The 21500-nt window shown below is 48.6% G+C and overlaps 2 protein-coding genes and 1 long non-coding RNA gene across 3 annotated transcripts; all 3 read right to left on the reverse strand.

The window, feature by feature from the left end:
- Positions 1 to 328: 328 nt before the first annotated feature.
- Positions 329 to 6006, reverse strand: LOC133262305 (thyrotropin-releasing hormone receptor-like). Its single transcript, XM_061441346.1, has 2 exons — positions 5081 to 6006; positions 329 to 859 (listed from the first exon to the last, which is right to left on the reverse strand). Exons 1-2 carry the CDS (start codon positions 5864 to 5866, stop codon positions 482 to 484), a joined length of 1164 nt encoding a protein of 387 aa, XP_061297330.1. The 5' UTR covers positions 5867 to 6006; the 3' UTR covers positions 329 to 481.
- Positions 6007 to 6298: 292 nt separating this feature from the next.
- Positions 6299 to 13074, reverse strand: LOC133262306 (uncharacterized). The gene is made up of 3 exons (XR_009741272.1): positions 10602 to 13074; positions 7640 to 7833; positions 6299 to 6377 (listed from the first exon to the last, which is right to left on the reverse strand). It is a non-coding gene; the product is annotated as an uncharacterized LOC133262306 (long non-coding RNA).
- Positions 13075 to 13125: 51 nt separating this feature from the next.
- Positions 13126 to 18857, reverse strand: OCSTAMP (osteoclast stimulatory transmembrane protein). The gene is made up of 3 exons (XM_061441345.1): positions 17119 to 18857; positions 15202 to 16246; positions 13126 to 14208 (listed from the first exon to the last, which is right to left on the reverse strand). The coding sequence occupies exons 1-3, from the start codon at positions 17160 to 17162 to the stop codon at positions 13867 to 13869; spliced, it is 1431 nt and encodes a 476-aa protein (XP_061297329.1). The 5' UTR covers positions 17163 to 18857; the 3' UTR covers positions 13126 to 13866.
- Positions 18858 to 21500: the final 2643 nt, after the last annotated feature.

A 21500-nucleotide genomic window follows, 5' to 3' on the forward strand; every position in this document is an offset into this window, starting at 1 on the left:
AGAGCTGCTGAGGAAAATTAGAAGGAAAAAAGAGGCTTATAAAAAGTGGAAGCGAGGACAGGCAGCCTGGGAAGAATACAGGGATGTTGTCTGCTGTCATGTGGGACCCTGCAAGCGAGGTCCTTTCCAACCCTAACTATTCTATGATTCTGTTATTCTATTTCCTTTCAATACTCTAGCCCAACTCAAACAATTGCGCTTGCACTTAACACAGAATGCTGTTGCACTGCTATACTTAACTCCAAATACATAAAGATGCTAAACATTAACCTATGCCTAACACTTCACCAAGCAAGAATAGATTAGTGTTAAGAAATAACAGATTAGTTTGCCTCTAAGAATCTGTTTTGTCAAATGCCCCATAGAGAGGTATTAAATTAAGCTTTCTGCAATGCCAAAGCTGTTTCTGTCTGCACTTTCCCAACACAATTCATACAGCTGCAGAGCTCCCACTGCCTGCACTGTTTAAGGGTCCCAGGATTTATTTGTCAGGTTTGTTCTCCTTTGCAGGTGCAGGGAGAATGCTCAGATCTTCTTGTTTAGCGCTGTGATCGGAGCTATCATGGGAATGGTCCTTTGTAACACTGTAGTACACGGGTGTGGGGTATGGCACAGGGTTCTCAGCACTCTTTGCTTCACACTTGCATAACTTCCTAAAGGCAGCCCTGAACTTCTGTGACATGAGGTTGTAGATGATGGGGTTGATCGCACTGTTCAGGTAGATGCACAGGCGGCAGAAGAGAAGTAACCAGATGTTCAGGTACGGAGGGTCTGTGAAGGAGTTCACCACCACTAGTGTGCGATAAGGCATCCACAGAAGGGCAAAGAGGACCACCACGACAGCCAGCATCTTGGTCACCTTGATGATGGGGATGTACAAAAAGAGAAATAGTCAGATGGTGCTAAATCTTCAGCAGAGCTTTGCCACCCGGAGAAATGGTGCAGACAGCTAATTCAGCCTACACATTACTTGCATCTCTCTTTAAGCACTTTAAATAAGCATCTGAACCATTAGGCTATTCCTCTGTAAATCCATTCTGTCCATGAAAAAGTCTTGCATAAATAAACCTCTTAAACTATAGGTTTTCATCTGCCATTGAAGAGCCTTTACAGCTCTTTAGGACAAGTATCCACCAGCCTGAAATGGGTTTCGATGGGCTGTAATGTATTACCCCCCATTAGGGGTTAATAATGGGAATTTCTAGACCAGAAAGAAAACCTGAAAATTGTACATAACAATAAATCAACGGCGGAAATGTCCTAGTTTTGGGTGGAAACTTGTCCAAAAAGTGGGGACCTAAGTTTTGGGGTGCCATTCGAGATATCTCAACTCCCTGCCCAGGATCTCCTGGTTTCCTACTGTTCCAGGTAACAAACTTCTAGTGCAGAGTAGCACTGGGAACAGAGGAGACTGTCTGGAATCTTAGACAGATTCCTACTTGTGCTGGTATGGAAGTTACTTAGCTAATTGGTGTGGGTTATTTTAATTTGCAGCACACTAGGGAAATACTACATTAACATATAAGAATACACTGATAATTTAGAAGTGAGCCGTAATTGCCCTTGGATCAAGTCAACCTGGTTTAAGAATATGGGGTTTTGTGCAGAAACTCCAGTGATCCTAATAATTTCAACAGCTATTTCTGCCAGGTGACACCCATCCTCCAACAAATACTTATAGAATACACATGTCCCCAAGGAGGAAAGTATGAGTAAACACTGATGCTGCAAGCATATTAAGGCAGTGGCGTTTCAAGACTCAGAGGGGGAGTTGTGCAATAACTATAGTTCTTGATATGGAAATAAGCAGTTAGATCACATTCACAGTCTCTCAGATTTTCTTGGACTGCCTTTTTTTTTACTTCATCACAAGCAACTATGCCTTCCTTTAATGCTGTGAGCAGAAATCAGGGGTGGTTGGTAATGGCAACAAAACTTCCCCTACACGAAAGGGACTGTTATCAAGCTGAGGCCAAAATAGAAGAGTTTTGCTGCGTGTGGCTTAATAGGAATGTGAGGGCACTACCCAGAAGAAGATCTTGCAGTGATACAGTGAGTGCTGAGGCTTTTGCTAAGACTGCACCATGTCTGCTGTGGTCTGCATTGCAAGACCTGGGAACAGAGAGCTCCTGATACCAACTCAGCCCAGGAAGGAACAGATTTTGCTTCACCAGCATATGCCACATGAGCAGTGCTTATGGATGGGATCCATGTTCCCTGAGCTTTTATACCCCTAGCTCTGCTCTCTGGCAGGTTTCTGTATGGCTGAGATTCTCCTTTAAAGCTAACACATCAATAATGTTCATGTGCTGCCTCCTAGACTGAAACATCTTTGGCTTTTGGGCTGTTGTAACTCTGCCTTGTTTGTGAAGAGTGATGTGAACTCTGCATTCAAATGACAATACCAGGGGGAGTGTATCCTAATAAGGCTGAAAAGTAAGTTCATTCCAGTCCCTTCTGAGATCAAGAGAAATGTCTGGAAAAGAACCAGTGATTCATCTGCTTTTTAGCCATAACTGCCCTGCTTTTTGGCTGGTGGTTATGCAAATGCCAGCTCACACAGCTCCCACTCAAGCAAGCTCCCAACACCTTCCTCCATGCCATAGATGACCACAAAGTGCTGTCATCTAAAGAGTGTTTCCTGCTACACAATCTGCAGCCCAATGAAAAAGCTGCCTTTATCTTGGGAGGGAAAACCGTCTGGAAAGAGCACCATGAGGACTTATTACCTCCATCTCACTAAATGCCTTCAGTGCTCCCTGAGGATGCTGCGTGCAGCCCACAGGCTGGAACAGGCAACCCTGCCCTGAGCTTGCTGTAGGATTGAAATTTGCCTTTTCAAGCCAACCATTCATATGGACCATGCTCTCCTGGATGCAACTTCACAAAGCTGTGTTGACACAGGATGTCTCCTCTGGATAAAACCTAGCAGTCTATTCCAGACTCACTCCCATACATCCACTGTGGGGAAAGAAATCTCCAGCGTTGTCTGCATCCGTGGCCAAAACCTGCCCCTGTGTCTTTCCTCAGCCTACATTGCTGAGGCAAGTAACTATAGTGCATTTGAGGTGCTCTGACCTTACTTCCGGTGTTCACATGCAAAATGAACCTAATCATCAATCAAAAGAGTTTGGGACATTCATCCTTAACTGGAGTAGTCCTGAATGATGGCCCCCTAAAACCAGCTTTGGCCCCCAAAAGCCAGAGCTTTGCTGTAGCCTCAAAGCATCCCTCAGGGGAGCACCATCTCAGGGACAGCAGTCTTTCTGACAAGTGTTTTACAACAATTCTGTTGTACATAGTGTGCACACAACAGCTGTAAAGGGGCTGTGGGTAGAAGCAAGACAAGAGTTTGTAGTAAGAGGATTTCTTTTACTAGAACAGTTGATATTTAGCTGAAAACCATTTTTGAACACATAAACCAGTGTTGTTGCTGGATGGCCAAGGGTATCTGGTGCACAGACCCCCAAACATATCCTGGGTCCCTATGCCAAAGCTACAGGACAGCTCACCTTCCACCTCCACAGGCCAAGCCCAGTGTAACTGCTAGAGCAAACCCACTGTGAGCATCCTTCTCACTCCATACAAGAGGATCAGCATCTTGCATCCCCGCACAGCCCTTCCAACCCATCCCCTCTCCCAGCGCAGTATCCAGTCTTTCCCCTGTCCAGGAGGCCACAGACACTCCTCCCCAGCCAGTGTCACCTTTCCTAGTCCAAGCACCATCAACCCGAGCCGCAGCATCCTTTTTATTAGGAATCCCGCTCCCTCTAGTGGTCCCTCTCTGGCAGGTGAAATACGTGCTTGGAGGTGGCTGGGTTTGAGTCTGGGACCCTTTCTCCTACAGGTGATAAATACAGCAAAACTCACACTTTGCATTGTCCTGCTCAGGAGTTCTGAGTTTTAGAGGCACCAGTGATGGAGCCATAGCAGTAGCTGCTCTGGAAGGAGAGGTCCATCCACCCGTGCCTATAGGTACTGCCTTGTAGCATCCAGAGACCTCACTGCCAAACACCCTGCCTGAGGCTCCCGCAGCAGACAGCACCCCTATAGTATTCTGCAAATGCTTTTGCAGAAGTCAGGACTTGCTTTAAACCTTTCCGTGCTGGAGCAAAAGGAGAAAAAGCTGAACTGGAAAGAGTTACAAGTTTATGAAGAAATACAAGTTCTCTGGGCTGCTTGCTTCCTCTCCATGACTCTGAATCTTTTCTCCTGGAGAAGGGAGGTTCCTGTACAAGTCAGGCAATGAGATACTGAGTTGGATACATGAGGACTTTAGGACAGGCTGAAGCCTGTTTCAGGCAGTCTGGAAATCACAACAGAACTGATGATTTCAAGAATTCAAGCCAGATTCCCAGATTTAGTCCTTTCCCTTAAAATGAACTATGTTTCTGCCTACTCAGAGTCTGAAACTAGAATGGGATGGCCTTCTCCAAGCAGCCAGCTAGCAGGCAAGAGTGTCCCATGTCTAGACACGGACCTGTCCAAAAGAGACGGGGCAAGTCTCTGTCCATGTGGACAGAGAAAGAGGAGAGACGAGGGCAGAGGAAGAACAAGGGCAGAAGGAGGTGAAAAGAGAAGGAAGTGGTGGGTGAGCTGACAGCTGAATGACAGAGGAGTCACTGAGAGGCAAACACACCACTGTGACACCAAGGTGCCTTCCCCAACCAGGCCTGGGCTTGTGTCAGCTCTTCCTTCCCTTTGCCCTCTAAATCTGAGGTTGCCTGCCCAGGACTCTGTCTAACAGGTAAGTCCCACTGGCATAATGTGACCCATCACTCCCCTCCCTGGGGAGGCAATCAGCAATTGATTAGCCAGCAAACATTCCTGCACTCCTGCCTCTCCTAAGTGATGCTGGAGCCCTGTCCTACCTCCAAGCCCAGCCAAAGCAAAGGGAGCCCATCTGTGCTGCCAGACCCCAGCTGGGTTTGGGGATGCTTCTGTGCAACAAACCAATCCTCCCCACTTTCCCCACAAAGGGAAACAAAACATCGGGACACCCCATTCCCTGCCAGAATGCTGCTCAAAGCACTGAGCCCCATGCAGCCCAGTGTGCCCCAGCCCAGCAGGGAGCACCTACCTGCTTGCGGGAGCTCAGAGGCCCCCTGTTGCCCCAGCAGGAGGGCTTGAGGGAGCTGCCCACATGCATGGAGCCTGGGCAGGAGTGCTGCAGGCTGGTGGGCAGGGGGCTCATGAAGAGGATGCGGGCAATGAGGCTGTAGAGGACAGTTGCCAGCCCCAGTGGGATGATGTAGAAGACAGCAAAATCCAAGAAGTAAATGGGCATGTAAAGGCTCCTGGAGACCCGATAGCCACAGCTGACTTGTGCCCCATCTGAGAAGGTGACCTGGGTTGTGTCCACCAGGAAGAACCACATGAGGCAATAGGCAGAGGTGAAGAGCCACAGCGAGGAGATGATGCGTTTGGCACGGGACACGGTGCACAGGAGCTGCGCTTTGATGGCATGGCAGATTGCGATGTAACGCTCAACCGTGAAGGCGGTGATGGACCAGGCAGAGATGTTGATGCCCAAGTACTGTAAATAGGTGATGCAGAGGCAGCCGGCGTAACCGTACACCCAAGAAGCCACCACTTCCGAAATGTTGGGCAGCCCAGCTGCCAGCAGCACGATGAGGTCGGCCACCGCCAGGCTCACCAGGTAGCAGTTGGTGGGGGTCACCATGTCCTTGGTTCGCAGCACCACCAGCACCACCATCACGTTGCCTGTGATGCCCACCCCGCAGATGATCAGCACCAGCAGGATGGTGACCACCTGCAGCTCCAGGGGCTGCCGGGGCATCCTGCCCAGCGTCTCATTGCCGCTGCCGCCCAGTGCGGCTCCTGGGCTGGCTGAGCCGTTCTCCATCAGCTCCCAAAGTCTTCCCTGGCGGAGCTCAGCGCAACCTGCGGCAGGGACCGGGATGGGAGCCGCTGCCCCCCCCGCCCCTCCCGGTCTTGGTGCCCGCCCAGGCTCCTCCCTCCCTTTTATCCTACGATTCACCCCAAGTCTCGCAGCCGCCCGGTTCCTTGCACCCCCTCTCCTGCAGACACCCCCCCCCCCCTCGGCCGGGAGGGGCGGGGAGCGAACAGGACCTCCCCAATCCCCGGGACCCCCGGGGTGTCCAGGACCTCCCAGCCGCAGGCACCACCAGGGACCGCTCAGAACCCCCCAGATCCCGAGACCCCCCATCCGCCTCCCGCCTGCAGCACCCGCCTGCTCCCGCAGGGTCCTAGCGCATCCCTGAGCTGAAGAGGTGGAGGAAGGAGCCCAGGCAGGAGCCGGGGGTAGCGGGCTGAGAGAGCCGCAGGGGCTGAGAGCACCAAGGACTGTGGGTGCCTTGTGTCCCCAGCTGAGCCACAGGCTGCACAGTTCCTCCCTGGCAAGGAGAGATAAAGATGAGGGGTCCATCCTTCCTCATCCGCAGGAGGATGAGACCAGGTGATGCCACGGAGACCCATGGTCGTTCCTGTTTCCCTTGGGCTGGGGCAGAGGACAGTTACCCAGGACAATTACCTTTTCTGGGGGACAATACACATGAGGCAGCGCCCTCCTCATGCCGTCTTCCCTGCAGCCACCCCTGTCACAGACACGCATCAGTGTCACTTCTTTGGGGAAAGGCTTACCCAGTCTGGGCTGAGAGATCCCTTATCTTACCAGCAATGAGGCTGGGATAGCATGGTCAGTCTAGGAGATCCAGTGATGGTCAGTCTGGGAGATCCAGTACTTTTCCTAATGTTCAGCAGTAGCCAGAACTTGCTGCCAGCTCCATGCTTGCCCATCATCTCCAGTCTGTCAGAAAAAGCATTTTTAAATTGAAAGAGCAATTGTGTTTGCAGACATAAAATGCTAAGGAACCTCTAACCTGTGGAGTGGAGGAAAGGACAAGGGAAAAACTTGTCTTTTCATTAGATTAGATTTCAGCTAGAGGCAGAAGTGTCCCATTAATCCCAGACACTGAGGCGCATATCCAAGATGTGAAGGATCCTCCTGATGCTGAGTCGTTCAAGTCCAGCCTTTCACCGGTGAATTCCTCAGCCTGGGCTGTACAAACCTGGGTGGATAAAATGGCTTTTGCCACGGCCCAGGGAGCAGCAGCTTGTCCCCAGGCTGTGGCAGACACTTTCCCCTTTTCTCTGGGAAACTTTATGCCTCTATTTAGCTCCACGGAGGACAACCCTTGTAGTTTTTGACTCCCTACCATGACATTTCACTCACCTTTGGGTCAGTTATAAAGGACAATATTCTCTTCTCTTTCCATAGGGCTGCAGTGGCAGCCTGCACCAGGGCCAGCCTCACAGCTCTGCCCTACAGCCCTGGGCTGGGGATGCACAACAGGTCCCATCCCTGCACTTGGAGTCCCCTCTAGGCTGCACTTTGCTCTAACTTTCCCCTGTTTTTCACTTTAAAATCCTTCAAGAAATAACATCTGTTTAATGGTACTATTTAGGCTGCCTTCACCTACTTGAGCTGGCAGTCACCACTTCAGGAGCCAGGCATCAACCCCTTTAGTCATCCCGACAGCCCAAATTCCCCTGCTTCTCTCTCTCTGTCATCCTGCAGCCTCTCACCAGGAGCTGGCCAGCTGAGTGCTCACAGGCACAGATGTTCCAGCCTGTTACAGGCATACCCATCACCTACCTCCATGTAAGGACTGCTCTGATGACATCCATCACACACTTTTTGGGAGGGGGTGGCTGTGCGTCTCTGTGCTGGGTTAGCAGCACTGTACCTAGGCTGGGTGACAGTGAATTCAATGCCATCTTCAGTATCTCCCTGTGCTCCTCTTGCAGCTCATCCCTCTCACTCTGCATTGCTGGGCAGCTCATTTAGTCCTATGTAAAGGAGATACCTCTGAGGCTTCACATATCTAATAATCAAAGTACTGCACAGATGGACCGATGCAGCAGCTGTTCACTGATGCCAGAGAGTGTGAGGGCATCAGCCCTGAGTCATAGGGCTACATTGTTAATAAAAAGGGAGGAATTAATAAAAAGGGAGGAATTTGGCTGCTTTTCTTTGGAGCTGTAAGTAAGTGTGGTGGATGTTTGCTTCCCTGTGCTGCTAGCTCAGTCCCCCACATCCAGCCTTGTACAGGCAGGAGCATCCCAAGTTAAGTCGTCATTTGAGTATACCTTATTTGTGGACTTCCCCTATTAACATTTTAACAGGTACACCCTTCAGACTTTGTTCCAGTAGCTCCTGGAAGCGTTGAGCTCTCAAATACGCAGCCAGAATAGTAACAGAAAATCATTCTGCAGTAACATGCATTGGATTCATTTAATGCAATGAACCAAACTGCTGGGGATTTATGCAGCTCTGCAGAGAATAACAGCATAGGGAAGGATGCTATGTGCAGCTTTTGAGGCACCACTTTCCCCTCACTTTTAAGCCCCCATTGCTGCAGGTGTTTGGTTTGAGCAAAGCCAGGCAAGCACCAAACCCTGTGAAAACAAACATTGTCATCCTGTGTGCCAAAGAATTCCCTTCCCTGACTCTGGGTTGGCTGTGGGAGCCTGGAAGTGATTCAGCCGTGGGAGAAGAAGCCCAAAGTGCTTCATCCCCTCCAGCCAAGCCCAGCACCCATGGCATCACCTGAATACCCCATGGCCCCTCCAGGCCTCAAGACATTGCCCACAGTATTGAGTCAGGGTTCACAACTCTCACTGCTGACAATAAGCTCTGGTGCCTGCTCCAGTGAGCCCAATCCACCAGGAATTCTGCCTATGCAAGCCAGAAGTCAGAGGAGCAGGTGGAGGCATTGGCTTTCAGGGCAGGACAACCAAGCGGAAGCCCTGAGAGCCCTGGTCTTTCCTGTGTCTCCCACCCAGAGCAGAAACCAATGGCTGTAAGAGGAAACTGGTTTGCGTAACCAAAGCTGAGACTTTGCCATCCCAGCAAAGCTCGATGCTGTGATGGATGTGAAAAATGATGCATCTTCTGGCTTGGGCACCATTGGCATCACATCTAACCTGAACCACCCATCCAAGTTCTCATTCCAAAGACAGCACACAGGGTAGCATAAGCCTGGGTTAAGGACAGAAACACGCAGTTCCCAAAGCCAGTGATGAAGGTGGATTATGTGCTGAGGGGAGGGGGTATCCTGGGGGGATAATAGCAGTGATAACACTGAGGGGAGACAAAAGCACTGCATGCAATAATGTGAAAGAACAAAACCCTGGCAGAATAATTAGGCTGCAATTACAGGTTATTTCATATTCTGTGACATCTAAATGTCAACCTCGTAATGCTGTAACAACAGGCACTTGGTACAGCACCCCGCCGATGATGAGCACAGCCCTGGGAGAGGTGCAACAGTCTTTAGCTCTGCTCCTGCTCCCCTTCCACCAGTGCACAGAGCCACAACATGCATCAGGAGACATGAGGCTGCCCTCGCTTGGTGTCCAGGTCCAGGGTGTCATGCCATGACTGGGGTCACACCAAACAGTGTGCCCTTCACCTTTCCCAACAGAAATGCCCAGGCAATGACAGTTTGTCCCCCACAGGGGTGGCAAAATGTTCCGAGTCCTTACTCAGCACCAACGCAAATATCCAGGAGCTCACCTGAGCTGGGGCCCTGGTATTGCAGAGCATGCAGCATCGGGCACAGGGAGCCGTGTTTTCTTTCCTCTGGTAAAAGGAAAAGGTGATTCAGCACAGCCAAGCCCTGGGCTGTGACCTGCTCCTTCCTGTAGCTCACAGAGTTCCCATTATATTATCTTAACACCAACGGCATATTTCCAGCTAACACAAGAGGAAGTTTTCAGCCTCTCAACTTGGCCATTTCAGTTTCTCAACCCACTTCGAAGAAAAACCTCGGATCTAAGCCATGGATCACCCCAGCTGGGATTTCCCGGAGGAGGTGGACAGGCAGGACTTGCCCCATGGGCTCCAGACCCAGCACCAAGGCTTGCGACACAGGGCAAAGCCTCACTCCCCACTTCCTCCTGCCTGCGAGACGGAGCACGGTGCTGAGCCAAAGTGAAGGCAATGAGAGCCGTGATGAGCAGCGGTGAGGGTGGGAGTATGGAGGGGCTCTGAGGGATGAAAAATCCCTTAGCAAATAACAAGGCTTTTAAATTAGTTGTACTTAATATAAATATGTGAACAAATTAACTTTGTCTGCTGGTTAAATCTCTTCAGCATTTCTCTTTTGCATCATTAAGCAAACTCTGGCAAGGCAGCTTACCTCTCAAGCGCATAAAACGACTCTGTAATGGGTAACATTTTCTATTTGTCCTACCTTTATCTTGCTGAGGAACAACACCTTTCAGGAGAACAAAGCAATTTCCAGCAGTGCTGCTTCCTACCAGCTCCCCTGGCCAGGGAAAACATCACAGCCCAATTCGACACCAGGGACAGCATAGCTGATGTGCTGCACAAGCTGTTCCTGCACAAGCAGGGACCATCAGTGCATCCTCCGCTCCTCAGGGCCTCCCTTCCCACTTCTGTTCCTGCTGACACCCACCAGGGAGGTGAAAAAGCAAGTTACTGCAGGGATCGGGCTCCTTCCCGCTGTGCTGGCAGGTCCCCTCTGCTCACCCCACACAGGCTGCCCTGGGTCTCATCTCTGCCGCACACTTCTTCAGGTTTAGCTCCATACCTGTGGTTTTCCCATGGCTCTCCTCACTGGTACCTCAGGCTGGAAACCACTCAGAGCTCTTCTTCCACGGGTCTCCCACTGAAGTGTCACATTTGTGACAGTTCCCCGTGTTTAGTTTCTCACATGAAAATCTGGGCTCTGGGTTAAGTGGCATAGTGGTAAAGAGACAGCTTCCAACATCTCCTTTCTCCTCAAAGCAGATTAATCACTTAACTGTATGATACATACGTGTATTCAATGACATCAACTCAAGCAACAGTACTGTTGTGGTAACACCTTTTCACAGGCATTGATTTCCCAGTGCTATTCAAGTTTATCAGCCTTCAGCATGCACACATCCTAACATCAGTGCAACTTCACCTCTGAAATAACCATAGTAGATATCAAAGTGGCTTTTTCCTTCTGGCAGTAGGGAGATGACACTTCACAGCACAGTGCAACACCTCACAATGTTTATTACCCTCCTTTCTAAGTGACAAACCTCAGCATGACCATGACGAAAGGTAATTTTTTCAGCTACTCACCTCCTCACCAGCACTTCACAAAGTGTTCATCTTCCAAACCCAAATTCTTCCTTTGCTGATTTCTATACAGCTTTCAAAGCTAAACCCCCTACATTAGGGTCACAAAGCTGAGGAAACAGGGGGCACCTGGGGCACAATCCATTGCCTCCTATGGCAGGAGAACTGACCCCTAGCTGCAGGCAACAAGGGCTCTCTGCCCGTAGCTCCCTGTCAATGAAACTGGTGTGATACCCACCCAAGAACTTTATAAATCTCATTCTTGGTCTCTTCTGCAAAATGAAAATGGGAGCACATCTCTGCCTCGTGACGGGTTATGAAGGCTGCAAATCTGGGGCCAGAGGCAGAGTGGCAGCACCTCGCACTGATCATTATCCTTATAAGCAGATGTAATTACACTAATCAAGGCTTGCCTGATGCTGAATTTTACTCTAGAAGTGCAAAGTTCCCAGGGTTAGTCTTTAGCAGTTAAAATTTAGTGGGAGCTGAAGGAAACTCTAGAGAAGACAGGGAGAAATGCTCTGGATGAGGGTCAGTTTTCCCTGATAAATATGATTTTTGAGGCTGAAAATGGGTGTTTCAGAAGCTGCCTCACACACTGCTCAGCTGCCCTGGCTGGGAGCTGGGCAGTGCCTGTGCAAAGGATGCAATGGGACACTCAGGCTGGTACTTTGTCATCTTCATCCATCTCATCCACTCCAAGCACCCATTTGAACCCAGAGGGCCCATCTCTAAAACAAAACCCATCCCCATGTTTATCCGCAGCACTTCACTCTTTCAGCCTCCTGTCCCCATGCTCCAGTCTCCTCTGAAGACCTCTCTCAGAAGGTAGGGAGAGGATCTACACATGCCTTGGGTGGGGAGGGGGTTCCCAAAATGCTGATAGCCATGAAAAAATCTCTCTCTTAGAGCTTAGTGCAAATGTCTTGCCAAAAAGATAATGCTTTAAAAGGAAAAGCTTCTTTTAAAGATGTGGTTGTTGGAAGGCAACAAGCAGCTGGGATGGTTTGCTGGCTGAAGGGGTTCCTCTGCTCTCCTCCCAGCTATTTTAACCCCTGGATCCAGACAATTTTGGCTACTCAGTGGTCACATGGAAATCCTTCTCCTTCCCCCAAACAGAAAAGCACAAAGCACTGTCTAGAGAAACCCCATGACAAAACCCACTAGTTGCTGTAGCAGCAGAAAGGTGCTTGGATTAATCATCAGAATGGGAATTAAGAAACCTGGGGAGATGAATGTACCAGGGTTCTGTTAGAGGGATGACTTAAATGTGTGTATATGTACATATATATATATATATATATATACAATCCAGACCTACTTTGTTTCAAGTACCTCAGAGGCTGAGAGAATTTGGTGCATGTGGCTGCAGCTGCCACATCACTTCTGTAATTTAGTCTCATTGAGATGCATTATATCAAATAATTACCTTAATGAAGACCATAATGGGAGAAGAGAGGAAAATAATAGGGATGCTTTGAAGAAATGAAGCTGTGAAGCTCCTTTGTTTTTAAGCTGGCATTGATGTATCTCCCCTTACTCTGGCTCTTGCCCTTACAGAGGTGTCCGTTCTGCCTCTCATTCAAAAGGAACATGTTTCAGTGATGGATTTTTACATCTACAATACCACAGCTTCTGAGTTTGAAACAATCCAACACGTAAAACTAGATCTCGGTTCAGGCAAGTCCAGCTCTCCACGTCCTGCTGCTTCCCTGTTCCCTGCAAAGCACTGACTTAAATGTCAAGTTTCTATCTACCACTTTTGAAGTTTTCCATAATGCTGGCCTAAATTATTCTAGATTGGAAAAGTCCAACCGTTAACCCAGCACTGCCAAGTCCAACACTAAGCCATGTCCCTCAGTGCCACACCTACACATCTTCTAAATACCTCCAGGGATGGTGCTTCCACCATTTCCATTTCCTTGGGCAGTTGTTCCAACGCTTGACAACCCCTTTGGTGAGAAAATTCTTTCTAATACCCAATCTAAACATGCCCTGGCACAACCTGAGGCCATTTCCTCTCATCCTGCCACTTTTTACTTGGGAAAACAGACCGACACCCAGACCAGCCTTTTTGGCTGCTCTCATCCTCTTCTGACTTTCTCCAGCTATTTTATTTATATTTCATTTAAAGAGCCATTGTGAAGTGATTCCATAAACTCCTCATGTGCTGATTTCCACAACCCCCCATGCCCAGGATGTGCACCTCACGTTCATATTGGTCTTGAATTTGTTTCAGTGGGTGGAAATGACACTTTCTTAGGTGAATAAACTATTTTCTAAAGTCTTATATTTATCCAGTGTACCCGGATATCTGTGCATAAAAGCTGAAAGGAAAAGTTCCCTTAAAGGTAAATTAATCAAATCAAAAGAGTTTCTTTTCTCACTGTGTACTTCTTCCAGTATGGATGTGGTTGGGGAGGTCAATGAGCTCCCCCTCACCCCAACTCCCACATATTACCCAGCTAGCCTTCCCTAATTCTGCAGATATCCTCAAAGTCATATGAGTTATCTCCCACCACAGCTGGCTCCAGACCTTCTAGATTAAAATTAAAAAGTGAATTTTTGAGCCCATTTTTCTGAAATTAATGCAAAATGTGACATTTTGCCTTCTTTTTGGCAAATAGTTTTCCCCCGACTCCAAACACTGCCTCTGTGAATTTAAATGCATAATCCCATGGCAGAAGCCTGTGCCCCGCCACTGCCACAGTTCTCAGGCATCCCCTGTATTCCCAAAAGTACCCTTAGTTTCTCTCCTTGTTTTGCTCCTCCTGATGCTTCCTGGACAGCTTCCTGTAGAGGTGAAGCACTCGCTTCTCCTCCCAGCTCTCAAAGAAGGAGGCTGCAATTGCTCTGCACAGGCGATGCGCGTAGGTTTCCAGGAATACGGTGGCATAGAGGATGCAGAAGAGCAGCCCCATGGCGAGCAGCACAGAGGGGTTGGGAGGTGTCGGGGGACTGATCCTGCAGTGGGCAGAGCTGAAGATCAGGTGATGGTGGTAGCTTCTCTCAAAGTCCTGAAGTGGTGTTTCTTGGTAAGGAATCCCCAGAATTTTTGACAGAAAGGGCACAAACCTTATTTTAGCCTGAAATAGAGAATTAAAAGTTAAGTGGGGTATGAACAAACCCCAATCAACTGATTACTACAAGAACATCAGCCTGGGGGTGTGCAATTACTGTTACAGGTTGTTTGGGTGCATTAAGAGAAGGACATTGAAATGCATATACACTTCAGGCTGAGGGAGAGTAACAGCATGCTGTGTACATGCTAAGCACTTGGTATGGTGAGACCCAGCCCTACCTGTCACTTCTATCTGCTGTTACAGGTATTCATTGTGTGAGATTTACAACGAAAAACACAATCCAGACAGCAAGATTAGTGGCTGCATATTTGAATATTAGAGGTTTTCTTCTAAGCCCTGATTATTTTACTGTAAATTCATCATAAGCAGCTATCTGCACTATGAAACCCTGGGGGCGGGGAGGGAGCCAGGCTGCATGGTAGAAGAGAAAAACTAACAAACTAAAGCAGAACTAGCCCAGCTAAAGGATATTAAAATAGAAACTGGGCAGGTTTGTGAAAAAGACAACAAAGCCAGTGAACAGGGCTGTCTCTTTGAAGATCAGTTAGTGCAGTTTGATAAGGAGACATCCTCACAACCCAGATGTGTATTCATCTGCTTCTCCATTCCTTACACTCACTCTGCCATGGGGACAACAGTGCTGTAGGGTCACCCATTCCTCCACCTTGCCTAGGGTGGATAAGAGATAAAGAACATATCTGACTGTCACATGCTAGCAGTGCCTTTGCAGCATGAGGTACAATTTGCTCCTCTTCTTTCTCTCAAGGGGCTGTAATTTGGAGCTACTATTAGATGTGCTGGAAGGAGCAACTGAGGTTATGCCTCCACTTCCTCTCCCCCAAGCCTGTTTCATTGCTAGTCTAGCTGCTTGCTGGGAAGGGAAGTAAGTATAGTGCAAATAAGGCTACAAAGACTGCAATCCCTATTGCTGCCTCCTATGATGTGACGCACAGCAGGGTCCCAGTACAGTGAAGGGCAAGGGACCCCGGCACTTACACTGTATTTGATGTTGAGAGCAACAGGCACCATGGAGAACTGAGCTGCCTTTCTCACTGCAGTGTCTGCCATGCTGAATGCAAAGTGGTCCATGGCCATGACCGCCAGGATCAGCATCAGGGCCACGGTGAGGAGCATGGCTTGCACAAGGCACAGCATCACTTCTTCCCGGGACAGCTTCAAGCCTGTTGGTCGAATGAGGGGTTTGGATGAGCCCACAAGCAGATGAGCTGCTTTTCTGTCCACAGCTAAACGCTCCAGCTTCTTGGTGATGTAAAAATTGTCAAAGCGGAGGTTGGTGAGGTAATTTTTCAAATAGCAGCTGGACTGAAAACAGAGACAGAGCATGGAGAAACCAGCAACCACCTTGTTGCCCACTTGTACAGCATATTTGACCAGTACCTCAACAGCCAAAAAGTCCCTCCCAATTTTCTCACCAGCAAGATGCATTTGTTGGTAACTCGAGGAGCTGTTCTTCAGCAATGAAAACTGAAAATGTCCATTCATAGGCTTATAAATACGAATGGAATGAACAGTTTCTTGGATTGCATCCCCAAACTCCCAGGTTGCTGTCTCTAGCAGAGCAGTTGAGTTCAAAAGGCTCTCAGAGGAATTCTTACAGATGCATTTAATAACTTGCAGTATGGTTTTAATGTTGCTTATGATGTTGGGTGTTATGTTAACCACTACTATCATGACGCAGGTTGATAAAAGGAGCTTCCGGCCTTGTTTGGTACCTAATGTAGGCATAATGATACTGAAGACACAACGTGCAGGATGCACCAAGAAAAGGGCCAGGAGAAGGAGCAGACTGAAGAAGATGGCCATTTTAATGGAGAGATGCCAGGAGTACTCCAGGGAAGCAAACATCCAGTTGTAAAAGAGGCCTCCTATCACTGCTGTGACACAGAAACACTGCAGGAACAAAGTCCACACCTCTCTGCTGTTTGCTGGGACAGGCTTGGTGTAAACTGACCATAGGTCTGAGACAGTCCTGCACACCTTTGGGAACAGAAAGTCTTCACAGTAGACACGGGCTCTCATGCTGTAAAACAAACAGAGGGAAGTATGGAAACACATTAACTGGGGGCTTTCTTGAGATGATCACACATGGATCTTCATAATGTCCTTTTCCAGGTACCTCTGGTCTCACTCCTTTGCTAACCTGAGTAGCTGGGACAGAGATCTTCCCTGAAAGCATGCAGGACAGGGGAGTTCAAGGTATTTCTTGAAAGATTCAATACCAAGTACAATGTGACTGCTCCTCCTCTAATGCAAGCACAGGAAAGCATTGAATTATTCTGTGAAAATCATAATAAAGTAATTCAGAGAGGTCAGCTCAGTGCCAGTGGCTCAGAATGGCTTTAGTTGTTATTTAGAGGATGCAGGAGGGAGAAATGGGAGGCTTCTGGCTGCTGTGGAAATTGTTCAACCAGCTCTATAATTACAAGGTGTTCAACGGATAAGAAGCAGTTGAATGGCAGTTCCTGATCTCCATGCCTCTTAAATGGAGACCAGCCCAAAATCTGCAGATTTAAATGTAATGAATGCAGAACTGATCAGAGAAAACAGTTTCACACTGAAGCTCCAGTGCCAGAGGAAATCTCCAAGGATGTGAATTTGGCCACTGCAGATGGGATGAAATGTCCCACAAAGCTATTTAAATGTCTAACGAAAACAAGCATGTGGGAAGAAATATGATTTCTCAGGTCTCCCATCTGGACTGATTCTCCAGAGACCAGAAAACTTGGTGGGGAGAAGGAGCCTCTCCCCAGGATTAAACCCAGCCAGGCAAACCCTGGGGACTATCCTATGGGGGGTGATTTTGACTACGAAAGGAGGCTTTTCAGGGGAAAAGGCCATTCAACAGCTGTCAAGGCAGAGGGAAGAAGAGGGATTAAAGCAGTCACTACATACCCAGTGGCAGAGAGGTGCCCCACTCTTGCTTGAAAACTCTCCATCGTTCCGAGAGAAGATTGTGGATGCAGCTCCTGGCACACACAGGATGGGAAATCAAAGCAACTACCACCAGAGACAGGGGTCCAAAAAGCCAAATAATGCCTTAAGGCAGTTCAGATCAGCAATGTTGGCAATTCCTGACCTGAGCGGGCAAACCTGGTGTGTGAAGCCCAGGGAATTACACGACTGCTGAGATGCCCAACACTGCTTGGGCTTTACACCGCTTCTGGTCCTACTGCTGTTGCAGAGAATGTTTGTTTTCATGACACATAGCTGAGAAAAATGAGTCAGTGACATACGGACTGGTGACGATGGAACAAGCATCACATGGACTGTGGGGAAATCAGCTGTGTCATCCCAGATGACTTCTCCTTGCACTGCCCACCATCAAGCAGCAAGGTTAGGACTTTTCTCAGGGAGAAGGGGAGCTTTTCCTCTTTCAGACATCAGCCATAGCACAAAGGGCATGGTGGGATCCAGCAAACCATGTGCTGATAATGTTCATCTGTTCTGGCAGGCTGCTGCTCCCTGCTGAATCCATGAGCTCATATGCCAGGTTCATAAGCTGCTTAAAGGCTCATCTTAGTCCTAGTAGAGGAAGATGAAGCTTCAAACTTGAACCTTTCCCAATTCCCTGCAGCCAGCAAATCCACTGCAGAGGAAACCCTGCCACAGGCAGAATTCTCAGGCTGCCGAGAAGTTCCCAGGCCAGGATGTGCACTCCCTATGGGACCAACTCACCTGACCCCTGGGATGTGCAGGGCAAGGAGCTCCAGCCACCAAACCTGCTTGCCAGGAAGTGAGGACCAGCCTGTGGTGCCTGCTCCTCAGTTATGTTTCCAGAGGAAAGGAATCTGTGTTCTCTTATCAGCTGGCAAACAAGAAACGTGTACAACCACTGCCTTCCCCTCACAGGGAGCTCAGGGGTTACAGGAGCCTTCCCTGGCTCCCACCACAGCTGCCCCTTTGTCAAATGTTCTCACACTAAGCCACCACTTGCTGGTAAATGTGACTGAGCTCACCCATCTGCTGCTGAGCCCATTCCTTATGGGACCCGCTGCTCCAAGCCAAGCCCTCCTGCAGGCTGGGAACCAACAGGCCCCTGGGATGTTCTCATGCTCCCCTGGGCAGGAAAAGGCAAAGGGCTGGAGGTCAGCCCTGTCCTGGCTGCCCCTGGGGACAGAGCACGTGGGGCTGTGCTGTCCAGCGAGCAGTGGGGGAGCAGCACCTTCCCCAGGGGACATGGCCAGACCTACTTCTGCAGCAGTTGTTGGATGAGCAGTGATGAGCCCAAGCAGTCAGAACAACCCCCCCCCCACCTCCTCAGCCCCTCCTGCAGGTACCAGACAAGGTCCTTGCTGCTCCACTCAACAGCTCTGCTTTGTAGTTAATCTCCTTTTTACTGTGTGGTTCGTAGAGCAAAGCTTTTCTCCTTGTGCCCAATGAGAAACCCTGACCGGCTCCAGCTGGGAAGAGGCACCAGCCAGGCGGGCACAAAAGAAAGTGCTATTTGTTTGGAGCATCCATAGCAATTGCTTGCACAGTCCATGAATTAGGTCTTAATTCAATGTGCAGACTGTAAAGGATCACCCCAAAATGCTCACAGCTGCATCCTGCAAAGCTCATCAGATTCTCCTTCTAACATTAAACTTCTTTCTCATGGTACTTCAGAGCTAACTGATAGTAACATCAGCCCCTGGGACCCCATCCAGGCTAAGCAGGTAGTTCTCTGGGGCAGAAAAATGAGAAAAAGGAAAAGTTAGGCATAGACTATAAAGAAGCCCACAACATTGTGATCAGTGTTTGCTGCATGTGCTGCTAATGGGAGCTGAAGTCTGTTGGGAAATTGTTTCACCAGTAGTGACCAGCACCCAGAAGTGTTTGTATGCAAAGTCAAACCTAGGTTTTTCCTCTTGCTCAACTCAAAATTGATCTCTGCAGGCTGGGGGGGGGAGTGGGTTATATCCCAAACTGATAACCTGCAATTGAGCTAGAACCATCAATGCCCAAGTTTCCCCAGGACACAACGAACAAGTTTGCTTTGCCATAAAAAGCATCAGCAGTGTGTGATTAGAGATACAAGACCGGTGGGTGAAGGGGGGGCAGGACCGCGCATCTCAGCAAAGCAATTGTGACATCTTGCGGTCACATTCTGCTAAAGTACCTCAAGGCCTGCGCTCACTTCAGCTCAGAAACTGAGGAAGTGAAGGAGAAGCGGGAGGCTGTCGAGGCGGTGTTGGGGATGCGGACACTGTATCCCCTGGGATGCTCTGAGGTGCCTTTTCCCACACTGTGTCACTGGGGATCTTGTGGCTCAGCTCCTCGGTGGTATAAAGGGACTTCGATTTTTTGACAAGCTCCAGTTTCTACAGAGCTCAAGCTCTAACAATTTCTAACATCCCTGATTTAGACTTTTGAACACCACAGTAGGAGACAAGGAAGAGAACCACATGTCTGCAACTAGATTGCTGTAACCATAAGAAGACAACAGAGGGTTTAATTTGTGTCTTAGCCAGGAAGCACAGCCTGGCTTCGCTCTGATTAGGGATGGTGACTGAGCTTGCACCCACCAGGGCAGAGATTTCACATCCATTTCTGCTTTGCAGACTGCAGGGCTCAGCATGGGTCTCAAGACAGCAAGAACAAGAGCCTCTTGCCAAGACACCATCAAGTTCAACCTGTAGTGACAGTGTAACCCCACGAGGGTGACAGTGATGGGAGGGGGTGCAACATAAAGGAGCAGCTGAATCACAGGTAGAGCATGGGGTACATGAACTATAAAGGTTAAGAAAATAAAGATGATGAAAGAAGGGCTAGAAGTAGGATGATTTAAGGCTGAGAACATCTCTTCATGGCAGTATCATCAGCACCTGTTGATCACATTATTCTGCCAACCCAAGAAGTTGAGGATGTAGGAAGGATTAGCCCATCAGTGGTGATTCTTTCCTTGCTAAGATCACATGCAAACAAACAACTTACATGATACAGAGCCAGGTCATGTCTTATTATGTTTCTACTATAGAAATATAGAAGAATCACAGCAATATCTTTTCAGTGACGGATGAGGGATACATGCGATAAGGGAACCAAGGCTATCTAAGCTGCAACAGCTGAATTTCCTCCATCATGCCAGGCTTTCCTTTGTTTCAGGAATCTTTCCCTTTCTCTCCCGAACTCCCAGCATCGCTGCTGAGAGCAAATTGGCTGAGCACAGCCCCAGAAACACTCACTGCTGCAAAGACCCACATAGCAGCTCTTCTGTGTGGACAGCTTGTAAAGCAGCCCGAATGCTTCTAGGATAAAAGATGCTACAAAATGCTTTCCTACTGTAAATAAACCAGAATAAATTTCCTCCAAGTCTCAGGAGAACATGTGGATGTTGATCTAGGGTTGGATGGGGAACATCAAAGGAGCAAAGCAGAGATATTCTGGATGTTGAATTTCAATGTGTGAGTGGCATTTCCTGTTAATTAAAATTCACAAGCAGGCTGCTAATGTGAATGGCTTTTGTTCTGGTTGCTGGATTTTTACACTCCTACAGAAACAGTGCATAGGCAGGCAAATTTCCTTCAAAAATAGCGCAGCTGAAGTTATAGCAGGTTAGTACAGAACTTGAAATGCCCTTTCCTGGGAATTTTCATATCTCTACTCACAATCACAGACCCGTCAAAAATAATGGGGTTGACTTACCATTAAAGCAGCTTTGGGCAAATTTCAGTCCTAGCAGAAGCAAATGGAATCAGAAGTTATTCCCACAGGGAAGGTGATCCCTGAACCCCAGAAATGCTAAATCTTTAAATCTTTGTTTAAAATAAAAGCTCACAAATCAAGCAGGCCAGCCCAGTCCTGCTCTTACAGATGCCTGGATGTGGAAAAGCAGAACTGGGTAATGCTGTTGTCCGCACACCTTAAACCAGCTCCCCTGGTGAACCCTTGGAAACGCAGAGGCTGCTGATAGAGCTGGCAGAAGCCAGGTCTTTGACCGAGGTAGAGGTTTAGGATCCAGGTGCTTTCACACCTTTCCCAGGTCTGCCAAGGCCCCTTTGTGTGACATTGGGAAAGTCACTGGTCCCCCCTCTGTTTCTGATGTCAGCACAGAGATAAAACATCTTCCCTGGCTGCACTTGTGAAACACCTTCTGATCTCTAGACAGAGTGCCACAGACATGCCAGGATGCTAGCAGTGATTTCTGGAGGCTTCTACACAAACTCTGTGGTCTCAGTTCTGCTTTCTTACCCAAGTAAAACTGCCCTGGATTCACCTAGGATGCTCCAAGGCAGAGCTGATACCTGTAAGCAAACCTGTGACCCTGACATCTGCAACAGAGCTGAACTGGATGT

This window comes from Pezoporus flaviventris, unplaced genomic scaffold (genome assembly GCF_033815535.1).
Source record: "Pezoporus flaviventris isolate CSIRO_AGI_PZ_B2104156 unplaced genomic scaffold, CSIRO_AGI_Pfla_v1 ptg000213l, whole genome shotgun sequence".
In the NCBI taxonomy this organism is placed as follows: domain Eukaryota; kingdom Metazoa; phylum Chordata; class Aves; order Psittaciformes; family Psittacidae; genus Pezoporus; species Pezoporus flaviventris.